At 41.0% G+C, this 13,519-nt stretch overlaps 1 protein-coding gene across 3 annotated transcripts in view; it reads left to right on the plus strand.

The window, feature by feature from the left end:
- Positions 1-13,519, plus strand: part of LOC145341012 (chloride channel protein 2-like) — a 534,390-nt gene that overhangs the window by 302,936 nt on the left and 217,935 nt on the right. For all 3 annotated transcript variants that reach the window (XM_080185697.1, XM_080185698.1, XM_080185699.1), the window contains one exon: positions 3,601-3,678. In XM_080185697.1, the coding sequence (XP_080041823.1) occupies positions 3,601-3,678 (78 nt within the window). The remainder of the gene's footprint in view (positions 1-3,600; positions 3,679-13,519) is intronic.

Consider the following 13,519-nt stretch of genomic DNA (forward strand, 5'->3'; position numbering starts at 1 on the left):
CTGTTATCATTGTGGATCAGTGGTGGAGAGAGTGCCTGGTTAAGATGGTGAATGAGGTGAAATCAAGTGGGCTGACCAGCTGGATGATCTGGAGCTTTTTCCATGTTGTTGGAGCTGACTCATCCAGACAGTGGAGAGTATTCCATCACGCTCCTGACTCGTGCCTTGTACATTGTAGACAGGCTTTAGGAAGTCAGAGAGGTAGGGTTACTCACCACAGAATTCTAACCCCAAGAACGTTGATGGTGGGAGGATCAGTGAAGGTAATGTTACTGAATATGAAGGGAAGATGGTTAGCTCTTCTCTTTTTGGAGATGGTAATTACCTCTTCATTGTGTTGAATGTTACTTACAACTTATCAGCCCAACCCTGAATATTGTCCAGGTTGTCCTCCATAGGGATATGGATTGTTTTAGTGTCTGAGGGGTAGAGAATGATGAAGAACGCTGGGCAATCCAGGACAAAGCAGCCAATTTAATCGGCACCCCATCCACCACATTAAACATTCACTGCACCATCGATGTCCAGTGTGTACTATCTACAAGACACACTGCAGCATCTCTTTTGACACCACTGTCTGAAACATGACCTCTACCACCCAGAATGAAAAGGCTACATGCACACGAGAATACTGTCAATTGCAAGTTCCCCTCCAAGCCACCCACCATACTGACTTGGAACTAGATCACAATTCGGGATGGACAACAAATGCTGATGTAGCCAGCAACACCCACATCCTGTGAAAAACTACTAAAAGATATCATCGAATATTGCATTTCTGACCTTATGTTAAAGGGATTTTCATTTATGAAGCTGCAGGAGATGCTCCAATGTGTTCAAACTGGCTGCTCTGTCCTAAATTGCCCAGTGTTGTTCTTCATTCTCAATCCTTCAGATGTTGAAGTAGTCCGTATCCATATGTTGGACAACCTGGATGACATTCAGGCTTGTGCTGCTATGTTGTGAATAATGTTCGTACCACGTGATCAGGAGGCAATTACCATCTCTAACGAGAGGATCTAATCACCTTCCCTTCATATTCAGTAACATTTGTTATGGTTCAGGTCAGAAACTCCAAAGTGTTTTATGGAGCCTACCTGGATCATAAGTTTTGCACCTTGAATTTAACTTGGATAAACATGATATGTTTGATTCAAATGACCCAGTAGGGAGCTTTTATCAAACAAAGTTTACTTAAGAGTATAGTTAACATGCATGTTAATAATAATAGCGATCACTTATCAATTATAAACAAAACAGATCACAATAATGTATAACCCTTAACAAATATATCTAAGATGTTCCAATCAAACCAATCCCATAAAACAAAACCCTTCCACAGGGTTAAAACAGCAAAGACTAATGGTCATGTGATACTGGAACTGAGTCCTTTGGATGAATGCTGCAGTTCTCCTGACACAGTCAGAACACTTCCTAGAACACTAGGAAAAAGCTAGTTAAGCCATTAATAGCAGATTTTCTGCTGCAGGAATGCAAGAGGCCTTGCTTTCAGCTAACCAGCAGAACTTCCAAAAGCCAGGGACAGAGAGAGAGAGAGAGACTGCTTTCAGCCTGATGTCCACTCCCTTCTAAACCTAAAACCTGAGGCTCAGAACTAAAAATGAAAGAGCTACTGTCAGCTGACCTGCAAACATTCTTCCTCCTGACAATGCAAGTCATAAAACTCATTCCCAAAATAAAAATAAGCAACCCCCATTTAAGCTATTTAAGGAGCAATAAAATTACTCCTATAGACAGCCCAGCAACAATGACATCAGCTAAGGCTGTGAGCTACTGAGAACACGTATTTTTTAAAAATCTTAAAGGTACACTAACATCACATATTACCTTCAGTGTATCTCCTACTATCAATATTCTTGGGGTTAGAATTCTGTGGGCCTAGAATACTACCCAGTAATTGTCCTAGAACTGAGATGGTTGGCCTGCAACAACCACAAACATCTTTATTTTTTATTCATTCATGGGATGTGGGCATTGCTGGCTGGCTATTCCTAATCGTCACTGAGAAGGTGATGGTGAGTTACCTTTCTGAACTGCTACAGCCCACATGGTGTAGGTGTGCCCACAATGCTGTTAGGGAGGGAATACCAGGAATTTAACTGAGTGAAAGTGAAGGAACAGTGTCACATTTCCAATTTGGGACGGCAAGTGACCTGGAGACCTTCAACATGGCAGTGTTCTCAAGTGTTTGCTGTCTTTGTCCTTCTAGATGGTAGCAGTCATGGGTTTGGAAGATGGTGCCTAAGGAGCCTTGGTGAGTTCCTGCGGTGCATTTTGTAGATGGTACGCACTGCTGTCACTTTTCATCGATGGTGGTGGAAGTGAATGTTTGTGGATGGGATGCCAATCAAATGGGCTGCTTTGTCCTGGATGGTGTTGAGCTTTTTGAGCATGGTTTGAACTGCACTCATCCAGGAAATGGAGAATACTCTATCACATTCGTGATATGTTGTAGATGGACAGGCTTTGGGGACTCGGAAGGTGAGTTACTCGCTGCAGGATTCCTAGTCAATGACTTGCTCTTGCATCTTGTATTTATATGGCTAGTTCTGTTTATCATCAATGATAATTTTCAGGATGTTGATAGTGGGGAATTTAGTGATGGTAATGCCATTGAATGTCAGGGGGCAGCGATTAGGTTCTGTTTTGTTGGAAATGGTCATTGCACAACACATGTATTACTTGCCATTTGACAGCCCAAAGTTTAGATATTGTCCAGGTGTTGCTGCTTTTGAAAATGAAGAACTTCCGTATCAATATCTGAGGAGTCGCGAATGGCACTGAACATTATGCAAACATCAGTGAACATACCCACTTCTCACCTTATAATGGAAGAAAGGTCAGTGATGAAGCAGCGGAAGATGGTTGGGCCTAGAACATTTGTTCTTGGCATGACTCCATTCAGTGCAGTTTTCTCTTGATTCGCATTGACTTTAATTTTGTTAGGGCTCCTGGTTGCTACGCTTGGTGAAATGCTGCCTTGATGTCAAGGATAGTCATTCTCGACTAGCAGCTCATTCAATTCTTTCATCTACATTTGGACCAAGGTTATAATGAGGTCAGGAGCTGAGTGGCCTTGTAGACTTTATCCACTTTTCTTTCATGAAGATAGTATTCAATTTAAATCAGGGGTTTCGAGAAACAAATCGGTTCTAATTGTATTTGTGAAAGAATAATATTCTTTCACAAATATAATATTCAAAGAAGTGTACATTTCTAACATAAAGATGTCTCATACAAGTAATTAGCAATGAATAAATTTGGCAGAAAATCTACAATGCCATGGCAGTATATCTTATTCAACATTTTTAAATTCAAAATATGTCCAGTAATTGAGATATTTTAATTTTCAGAAGTGTGTTAATTATAGAGACATGAATACTGCATGTAAGAAATTACCTTAAGATGCACTAACATCTGTATATGGAGAGTTTCCTGTTTGTTAGCTTGTTAGCTTCAGAAGATGTTGTGGCTGCAAATTTCATAACGTTCATGATGTTTCCTTGCATAATTATGCATTTTTGACCTCCATTTGTAGATTTGTTCTTACTCATTATTCGCTTTTTTTTTAATCCACAGGGACCTTTTGTTCATATTGCAAGTATGTGTGCTGCATTGCTGAGTAAATTCATGTCACTATTTGGTGGGATTTATGAGGTAAGATTTCTTACATATTTAGGAGTAGTTATTGAAGCAGACAGTACAATCTATTTTACTTGCATCCCTTGTGCACTCTTGCTTGCGTGTGCGCTACTTCGTCTTCCTTTGATCTCACCATCTCCCCTGGAGCATCTGCAATTGTAAAACTGTTGAAACCCAAAAGATTCTCATTTGGGCTGGAATGGAGAAAGGGGAATTGGGCAAATAGCAGGAAGAGCTACTTATAAAGTAGAGAACCTTGACAACAACATGTTATAGAGCAAGAATATCTTGAGAACTGACTAGAGCATGGAGAATATGGAATAGAAAAGTTGTGTTAACCTGAGACTCAACTGGAGTGTTGTCCTGGATTTTCACCAAGCTGGGATGACTGGGGAGTCCTCTAGAAATGGCAGCAGATCCCAACCCTATTCCTGGGCCATCTTCTTTTTGGGAATACATTTGAAGGGTGCTTGCTGGTTCTTGTATAATGCCCACAGCAGGCACTTCCAACCTGACTGCCTCTATTGCAGAGATGGGCATCTACTATGCCTCTGCAATTTTCATGGTGCCAGGCCAAGTTTTGGTCATGAACTCAAATCTCCATCATTGGACCTTTTAAAAAGTAATTTCAGGATATCCTCCTCGTGCCTCCTAAGCCAAGCCTTGCCCCTCATATCCTCATGTCATGCTCTGCTCTATCACCCATCCCCTGTAGTCCCTTATGTCTACATGCCAAGCTATGATGCTGCTGTGCTTATTGAGCCACTATACACAGTGAACCTATATCAGGGTATTTGTAAAGATACTACTTTTTTTAAAAAGTAGTTCCATTCATAGCTTTCTCCTACGTTGAAAAATAATTCACCACAATGTAGTAGCTAAAACAACCATAATGACTATTTAAAGTATCAGTATGAAAACAATAAACTCTTGAGGTCACTTAATTTGTGTAAACAAACATTGTGAAATTGCCAGCAAAAATCAGTGAGCCTGAATCAAACAATGTTTTCTCTGGAGCGCAGATATTTTACTGCTCTAATGGGTGTCTGAGATCTCAGCCAAACATACGTAATGAGAAATTCCGAGCAATATGTACATAAATGAATGAGCGATTTATGTCAAATCCTGGAAAAAATAGCCATGCGATAAACAATATTTGATGGTACAAAAAAATTGGACCTCTTATTATTGCTGTCCCATATCAAGATTTATACCATTAACACTCATAATGACCAAATTTGGACTCACTGTGCCTTCCACGGCATGCATTTGAATAAAGCAACACTACGTTCGGTTCTTGGTGAAATGTTCATTGCTTTGGTCTTGGAGTGTCTCACGTATTCCCTGTTATGATTCATAGAATAGAATCATAGAACCCTACAGTGCAGAAAGAGGCCCTTCGGCCCATCAAGTCTGCACCAAACGCAATCCCACCCAGACCCCACCCCCATATTCCAACATATTATGCCACTAATCCCTCTAATCTACACATACCTGGACACTAAGGGGCAATTTCTTAGCATGGCCAATCAACCTAACCTGCCCATCTTTAGATTGTGAGAGGAGACCGGAGTACCCGGAGGGAACCCGCGCAGACACGAGGAGAATGTGCAAACTCCACACACATAGTGACCTGAACCGGGAATCGAACGCAGGACCCTGGAGCTGTGAATAACTGGGAACAAAAACTTTATGGTGGGACAATTGAGGAACAGTGGAGGACTTTCAAAGTGATTTTTCACAGTTCTCAGCAAAAGTATATACCAGTGAAAGGGAAGAACTGTAGGAAAAGAGATAATCAGCCAAGGATTCCTAAGGAAATAAAGGAAGGTATCAAATTGGAGAAAATGCATACAAAGTTGCAAAGAATTGTGGGAAACTAGAAGATTGGGAAATCTTTAAAGATCAACAGAAAGCCACAAGAGAAAAGTAAGATGGATTATGAGAGTAAACTAACTCAGAACATAAAAGCAGATAGTAAAAGTTTCTACAAATATATAAAATGAAGAAGAGTGGCTAAAATAAACATTGGTCCTTTAGAGGATGAGAAGGGGGATGTAATAACTGGAAATGAGGCAATGGCTGAGGCATTGAACAGGTATTTTGTGTTGGTTTTCACAGTGGAAGACACAAATAACATGTCAAAAATTGACAGGAAGGCTATGGTAGGTGAGGACCTAGAAACTATCATTATCACAAAAGAGGTAGTTTTGGGCAAGCTAAAATGGCTAAAGGGAGACAGGTCTCTTGGCCCTGATGGAATGCATCCCAGGGTACTAAGAGATGGCGGGGAAAATGGCTGATGTACCAGTAATAATTTACTAAAATTCGCTGGACTCTGGAGTGGTTCCCACAGATTGGAAAACAGCAAATGTTTTAAAAAAGAGGTAGACAAAAGGTGGGTAACTATAGGCCAGTTAGCTTAACTTCTGTAGTAGGGAAAATGCTTGAATCTATCATCAAGGAAGAAATAGCGAGACATCTGGATATAAATTGTCCCATTGGTAAGACATGGGTTCATGAAGGGCAGGGCATGTTTGACTAATTTGGTAGAAATCTTTGAGAATATTACATGCTCAGTGGATAAAGGGGCCTGTGCATGTGGTGTACCTGGATTTCCAGCAGGCTTTTGACAAGGTGCCGCACCAAAGACTGCTGCGTAAGATAAAGGTGCACAGTGTTTTGGATAATGTATTAAAATGGATAGAGGATTGGTTAACTAACAGAAAGCAAAGAGTGGGGGTAAATGGGCGTTTTTCTAGTTGGCAAACAGCAACCAGTGGTGTGCCTCAGGGATAAGTGTTGGGACCGCAGTTGTTTACAATTTACATAGATGATTTGGAGTTGGGGACCAAGTGTAATGTGATAAAATTTACAGATGACACTAAGATGAATAGCAGAGCAAAGTGTGCACAGGCCTCTGAAAGTCTGCAAAGGGATATAGATAGTCTAAGTGAAGGTCTGGCAGATGGAGTACAACGTTGGTAAATGAGAGGACATCCATTTTGGTAGGAATAACAGCAAAATGGGCCATTATTTAAATGGTAAAAAAATTGCAGCATGCAGCTGTGCAGAGGGTCCTGGGTGTCCTTGTGCAGGAATCTCAAGGAGTTGGTTTGCAGATGCAGCACGTAATTAAGAAGGTAAATGGAATTTTGCCCTTCATTGCTAGAGGGGTGGAGTTTAAGAAACAGCGAGGTTATGTTGCAGTTGTCTCATGTGCTGGTGAGGCCACACCTGGAGTACTGTATACAGTTTTGGTCTCCTTAGTTGAGAAAGGATATACTGGCACTGGAGGGGGTGCAGAGGAGATTCACTAGGTTGATTCCAGAGTTGAGAGGGTTGAGAGTTATGAGGGGAGACTGAGTAGACTGGGGCTATACTCATTGGAATTCAGAAGAATGAGGGGAGATCTTATAGAAACATACAAGATTGTGAAGGGAACAGATAAGATAGAAGCAGGGAAGTTGTTTCCATTGGCTGATGAAATAGAATTAGGGGGCATGGCCTCAAAATAAGGGGGAGCAGATTTAGTTCGGAGTTGAGGAGGAACTTCTTCACAAAGGGTTGTGAATCTGTGGAATTCCCTGCCCAGTGAAACAGGTGAGGCTACCTCATTGAATATTTTCAAGGCAAGGACAGATAAATTTTTGAACAGTAAAGGAATTAAGGGCTATGGTGAGTGGGCGGGTAAGTGGAGCTGAATCCACGAAAAGATCAACTATGATCTTATTGAATGGTGGAGCAGGCTCGAGGGGCCAGATGGCCTACTGCTGCTCCTGATTCTTATGTTCTTATTAACCATCACAGCACAAGCCAAAAAACACTTCACTTTGCAATGATATAGAAGGTTCCATTCTTCCAATTTCAGTTCAGAGTTACTGTGAAAAGCCTGGACAGCACAAAGTTGATAAAAAATTACAAGGGAATATACTTACTAACGCATAGGTCCTTTAAAAAATCTTTTCCATCTTTTTGGTTTGATCTATAAGAACTCTTATTAAGCGTTCCTATATTAGAAAATATTTTGATCATTTTAACTGTATATAGAAGCCGACAAAATTGATGATGTTGCACATCCAGTTCCAAGGTACTGTTGCTTGGTTACAGCAAGTTAAGATCAGATGAAATTCTTGTTCATATTTGTTTGTACAGTGACTGTGAAATTGCATCACAGCACCTTAATTTAGCAAAAATAGCCTGCTGCTTACATCAAACATTTCACTGGGCTTGAACGATTCCTATAGGATGCACCTATCTTTATTGGTTTTGGGGAGCTGCTCAGAATTTTAATTGCAGAGCAGCAGATTTCAAGCATTATGTCGGCAGACTCACTGGGTTTAAGTTTTCATTAAAATTCTGTGACCATCTTCTCTTGTTTTACACGTTGGAGAATTGACAGGATGTAGTCATTAGGAGCAGACAAGTAGAATATACAAAATAATGTTTTTGCACTGCCTGTCTCAGTGCCAGGAGAGTACTTAAGGAATGTGACCGTGGGGAGATGTGTGCATGTTCTGAATGAAAGACCATTCCAAACTTGGGATCAGATTTCTCTCACCTCCTAATAGTCACATAATGTTTCTTTCAAAATAGCAAAACAAAACTTTAATGCGATTAATTACTGTAACACTGTGCTCTCATTTGTCCTCTTTCAGTTGACAGGTCGTGGCACAAACTGCTAATTTTTGTTTCTTTAGCAGGAGTGATTATCTGTGCTGCAGTGCAAATCTTTTTTTAATGCCAGTGTTAAATGTAAAAATAAACTTAAATTGGTTGCTGTACAGAAGACGTTGTTATATTTAAGATGTATATATGATGCATATCTTTGCATTGAGGCTTGTAAGAGTAATAAAAGTATTGTCTATTTACTCAGAATAATATCTTCTACAAAGGACTAATTACAAGTGCTCAGGGATGTTGCTGTTGATGTAATGGGATGAGATAGAAACAGGTGAATGGCTAAGGGAGTTTAATGCGAGTCATCCAGGATTGCTGAGGGATTTAAATGAATTTAGCAAAAGCTAATATGGGAAGGGTAATATTCAGTACATTTTAACAATGCTGGGTGTGGAGGGCAGTGAGAGAGAGCTGTCATAGATAGAAGTACAAAAATATTTAAATATGTAACACATTAAAGGACAGAGCAGCACTCATGGTCTGCTACATGTGTAAGTGCTGACAGATTGCAATGTCATCAAGGAATGGCTCAATCATAGCACTATATTACATGTACTATTCCACTTTCAAAAATGCATGATTCTAGTCTATACTTGCCCTATGACTCCATTTTGCCCAGTATTGGGTACTGTAATCGTGAATTTTTGCAGTGGTTCTTTTGATCTCCTGATGTAACCTTGGTAAACATTTGGTTCAAACACCGGATAATTAACCACACTGTGGGTGTACCAAAATCACCCGGACTGCAATGGTTCAAAAAAGGCAGCTCACCACCAACCTCTCGAGGGCAACTGTGGGCTGGCAATAAATGCTGGGCTAGTCAGCGCAGCCCACATACTGTGAGAGAATAAATTTTAAAAATTGGTGGAAGGGGCCAGTTAATCTGTTCCTTTGGGGTTTCCACCAAAGTCATGACAGGAGATCAGGACAGCTCCAGTAGAATTTCAACCCCATATTTCTGTAGACTACACTGTACAGAATTACCTCATAGAATACCGAGCAGTGAATCAGTGCTCCAAATCAATGGAGTGCAAAACGCGGCATAATTAATTTCCCGTGGAACCAATATTATTGGAATTAGAGATGATATAAATCATCGTGAAACCCATGATACGTTTGCTGAAATAAATTTAATTTATGAAGAAAAACAGCATTATGTAACCCCTCAAAATGTTCTCTAGCAACTCTCTTCCCTTCACAATAAAGGCACACACAGGAGTGCAAATTAATTTTCCTACCAGTAACCCGAAGAATGCGTATTCTGTAAGCAAGGTACCTATCCTTAAGTTGTTCAATCAAATCAGCATTACAGTTTTGCTTTACGATATCTTTAGCATTGTATATCAATGTAGGTACGAGATCTGAATGTTTCAGTTAACAGGCAATTACTTCTAAATTTGGAGAGTGTGGGACTCCATTGTGCAATGTACCAAATGAATCAATATTTGAATGAAGGGGTTAAAACAATGGTTTTGATTCATATACTTTGTTGTCACAATTATGAAGAGGTACTGGGTTAAATTTTCATCTTCAGCATCTGGGCAATAATCTGGTGAAACGGGTTGCCTACCTATTGTAAAAACCTGCTGGATTGGACATGATTTCAGCCACATCATTAAAACAAAACACCATCGTTTTCTTACCATACTTTATGGGACATAATAACTTTAAACTGCTGGCGATTTTCATTAGTTCAGTTGTTACATGGATTAGTAGAAGGCTTGGTCTATTTTTGTAGTGACATAATTTAATGCTGAGTTAGAGGGACAGAGACATTAGGTGGGGGTGACTTGCTCAGAGAATTGGACTTTTTCAAGGATTTTTCAAGGCGGACAGAAGTGTGAAGTGGCAGAAGAGTTTAGGGAGGGAATTCTAGAATGAGGGGGTTGTGGGTAATGGGTGAAAGCAGCTTGTGCTGGGACGGGGGTGAGGGGATCGTACACAAGGCCAGAGCCAGACAAATGGAGAGCTCAGGAGGAGTTAGCAGTGGGGCAAACGGATTTAACCCAGTCACGGTGATTTGGGTGAGCTGAAATTGATAAGAATGTGAAAGCTTACCTCTATTCTTGACTCATCCAGCTGCAGTCAAAAATCTCATTTATCACTTTGCCACCATCAGATTCAACTATTGTCCTGGTTGGCCTTCTCCATTCTTCATAAATGTCACTTTGTTCAACATCTCTGCTGCCCATTTCCATTTAATATTCACATCTACTTTCCAAGCATCACTGCTGACCTCTCCTTCCCTCCTGCCACCCGTAGCCAGCTGATTTCCTGACCTCTGTACTGCCACTTCCCATAGCAACCAGGTGAAAGGTAGCACCAGGTCTGCAAACCCAATTAATGACAATAATTTTCCATTACGTTGCACCAGGGAAGTGATGTACAGATGAGAATATTCATAAATGCACACAAAAGTATTGATATCAATGGACATGAACTACACCATAACTCGAGACACATTAAAATGCAACTTAATGTTGCTCATAGATATTCTTCTCATTTCCACATGCTTTTTTAAAATATATAAAATTGCATTGTAAAAAACACATTTGCATGAATAATATGCCACACGCATTGTGGCAGAGATAGTCCAACAATGAAAATGGTATGATCAGAGGCATGAACCATTTTGATTGTTGGGCCTGATTATTTATGGAAGAATGCCTTTGGAAATTACCAGTGAGGGAGTTTGTGCCTGGAGCTGTTAACAGGTGGGGGAGGTGATGCCTGAGAAGGTCTGCAATGGCTCGAGCATCAGGCAGGCCAATTCCTGTGCAGCGAGAGTTTAAAGTTTACTTATTCGTGTCACAAGTAGGCAGTGAAATTACTGTGAAAATCCCCTAGCCACCACACTCCAGCAACTGTTTGGGTACACTGAGGGAGAATTTTGTGTGGCCAATGCACCTAACTTTCAGACTGAGAGGGGAAACCGGAGCACCCGGAGGAATCCCACACAGACAGGGGAAGAACGTGCAGATTCCACACAGACAGCGACCCAAGCCAGGAATCGAACCTGGATCCCTGGCACTGTGAGGCAGCAGTGCTAACCATTGTGCCACCGTGACACACTGAGGAGCATTTATTGAGGAGCATTTGTTCTCATCCTAGCTCCACAACCTTCACTTAGAAATGCTACTTGTCACTTTTTTTGCTTGGCCTCTGGTGATCCTTTTCCATTGCTTAGGTTGCCCTTTGTTCAGCAGCATTCACATTACATGCTCCACTCCTTAGCACTTGAAAACTGCCCCACAGGACGTCACAGGACTTTATTGTCCATCATCCTGGCAGAGCAGAATTGCATGTGTAATGCTTGTGCCTGGGTTTTCTCTATCTTCTACACCAGATATTCGCTTTACGCCCAGATTACACTTGACTGGGGGGAAATACACAGAGTATCATCCGTCGTTATATGTTTGGACAACATCCTGATATACTTGCAAAGCTTTTAAACACACACTACAAATCTCATCTGTAATGGAAATTGTAGGTTTTTAATTCTTTTTATAGTGTTGTAGTTTACCTATAATGAAGCTTTGACAGCCTTTCTGGGTGTGTGTCTGGAGCTCTTGTGATTGTAAATTACTAAGTATTAACTGAATCTAATGATAGTGGTCCCTGGAAATCTGGCACTAATTCTGAATAAGCTAAATTATACTCAGTCACAGAAATCTGTTTGTTACAGGTGGCTGTTTTATTTAGAAAGTCTTTGACTTCTTGATTAACACATGCAAGTAGGTTGATTAGGCCAAAAAGGGACTAAGGGCTAGAAGTTCAGTCCCATTGAGTCAATCTTGACGAACTTATGTTAAGTTTGTGTAACTACTATGGAGTGTTTTTGGAGATGTTGTGGTGACTTAATGAAAGTGTTGCTGAATTTTCATGGCAAGAGGGGTAGAGGATTTGGTCACCTGTCCACGAAAAGGTTGCAATACCTGAGACAGGCGCTGTGGTTGCTGTGCCTCTGTGTCTGTCGTATTACAGTGTTAGTTTAAGTTGCTTTATTAGTGTCTCAAGTAGACTTACATTAACACTGCAATTGAGTTACTGTGAAAATCTCCAAGTTGCCACACTCCGGCATGTGTTCAAAGGGAGAATAGACTGAGGGAGAATTTAGGCATGGCTAATCCACCAAACCAGCACGTCTTTTGGACTGTGGGAGGAAACCGGAGCACCTGGAGGAAACCCACACAGACGCGGGGAGAATGTGCAGACTCCGCACAGACTGTGGCCCAAGTTGGGAATCGAACACAGGTCCTTGAAGCTGTGAGGCACCAGTGCTAACCACTGTAGAACCATGCTTGGCCATGTCAGAGGGATAAAAATGACTCCCCTATCATACCACTCCAAATCTGACTGTAACAGTTTTCTTGTGAATTTTTAGGGATGAAAGAATTTAGTCAATGGCTGTGTTTAGCCATTTACATGCTGTTTGAAAGTAAACTAGTCTGGCAGGTTTCTTTGAGTTTAAGACAAGATGTGGTTAGGGTTTATTGAGTCAAAAAGTCATGCGGGGGTCAATGTATGAAAAAACGTAACAAGGGAAATCCACGCCCACACTTGCGCAGATGTGTCTGCCCGTGTGTGCATGCGTGTACACATACATGCACACATGTAAAATTACAAGATACACAATGCGATTGCTTTCTTAACCAAGTTGAATTTCAATAGTAACAGGTTAAAAAAGAGAGTTCACTTTTTAAATTCATTTACAGGGGGAGGGCTTTGCTGGCTAAGCAGAATTTATCACCCATCCATAGTTGCCCTTCAGAAGGTGGTTGTGAGCTGTCTGCATGAACAGTCACATTCTCTGAAGTGTAGGTACACCCACAGTGCTGTTAGGGAGGGAATTCCAGGATTTTGATGGAGCAACAGTGAAAGAACAATGATCTCTTTCCAAGTCTGGATGGTGAGCAACTTGGAGGGGAACCAGGGGAGTATTCCCAGCTAACAGCTGTTCTTGTCCTTCTGGAACAAGAAAAAAGTACAGCACAGGAACAGGCCCTTTGGCCCTCCAAGCCTGTGTCAAACATAATTCCCTAACTAAACTAATAAAAAATCTTTTGCTCTTGCTTGGACTGTATCCCCCTATTCCCTCCCTAATCACATACCCATTCAGGTGCCTCTCAGATGTTGCTAATATGCCAGCTTCCACCACATCCTCTGGCAGCCTGTT

Source organism: Carcharhinus amblyrhynchos, chromosome 3 (genome assembly GCF_965287045.1).
Source record: "Carcharhinus amblyrhynchos chromosome 3, sCarAmb.v2.hapA, whole genome shotgun sequence".
NCBI classification, from domain to species: domain Eukaryota; kingdom Metazoa; phylum Chordata; class Chondrichthyes; order Carcharhiniformes; family Carcharhinidae; genus Carcharhinus; species Carcharhinus amblyrhynchos.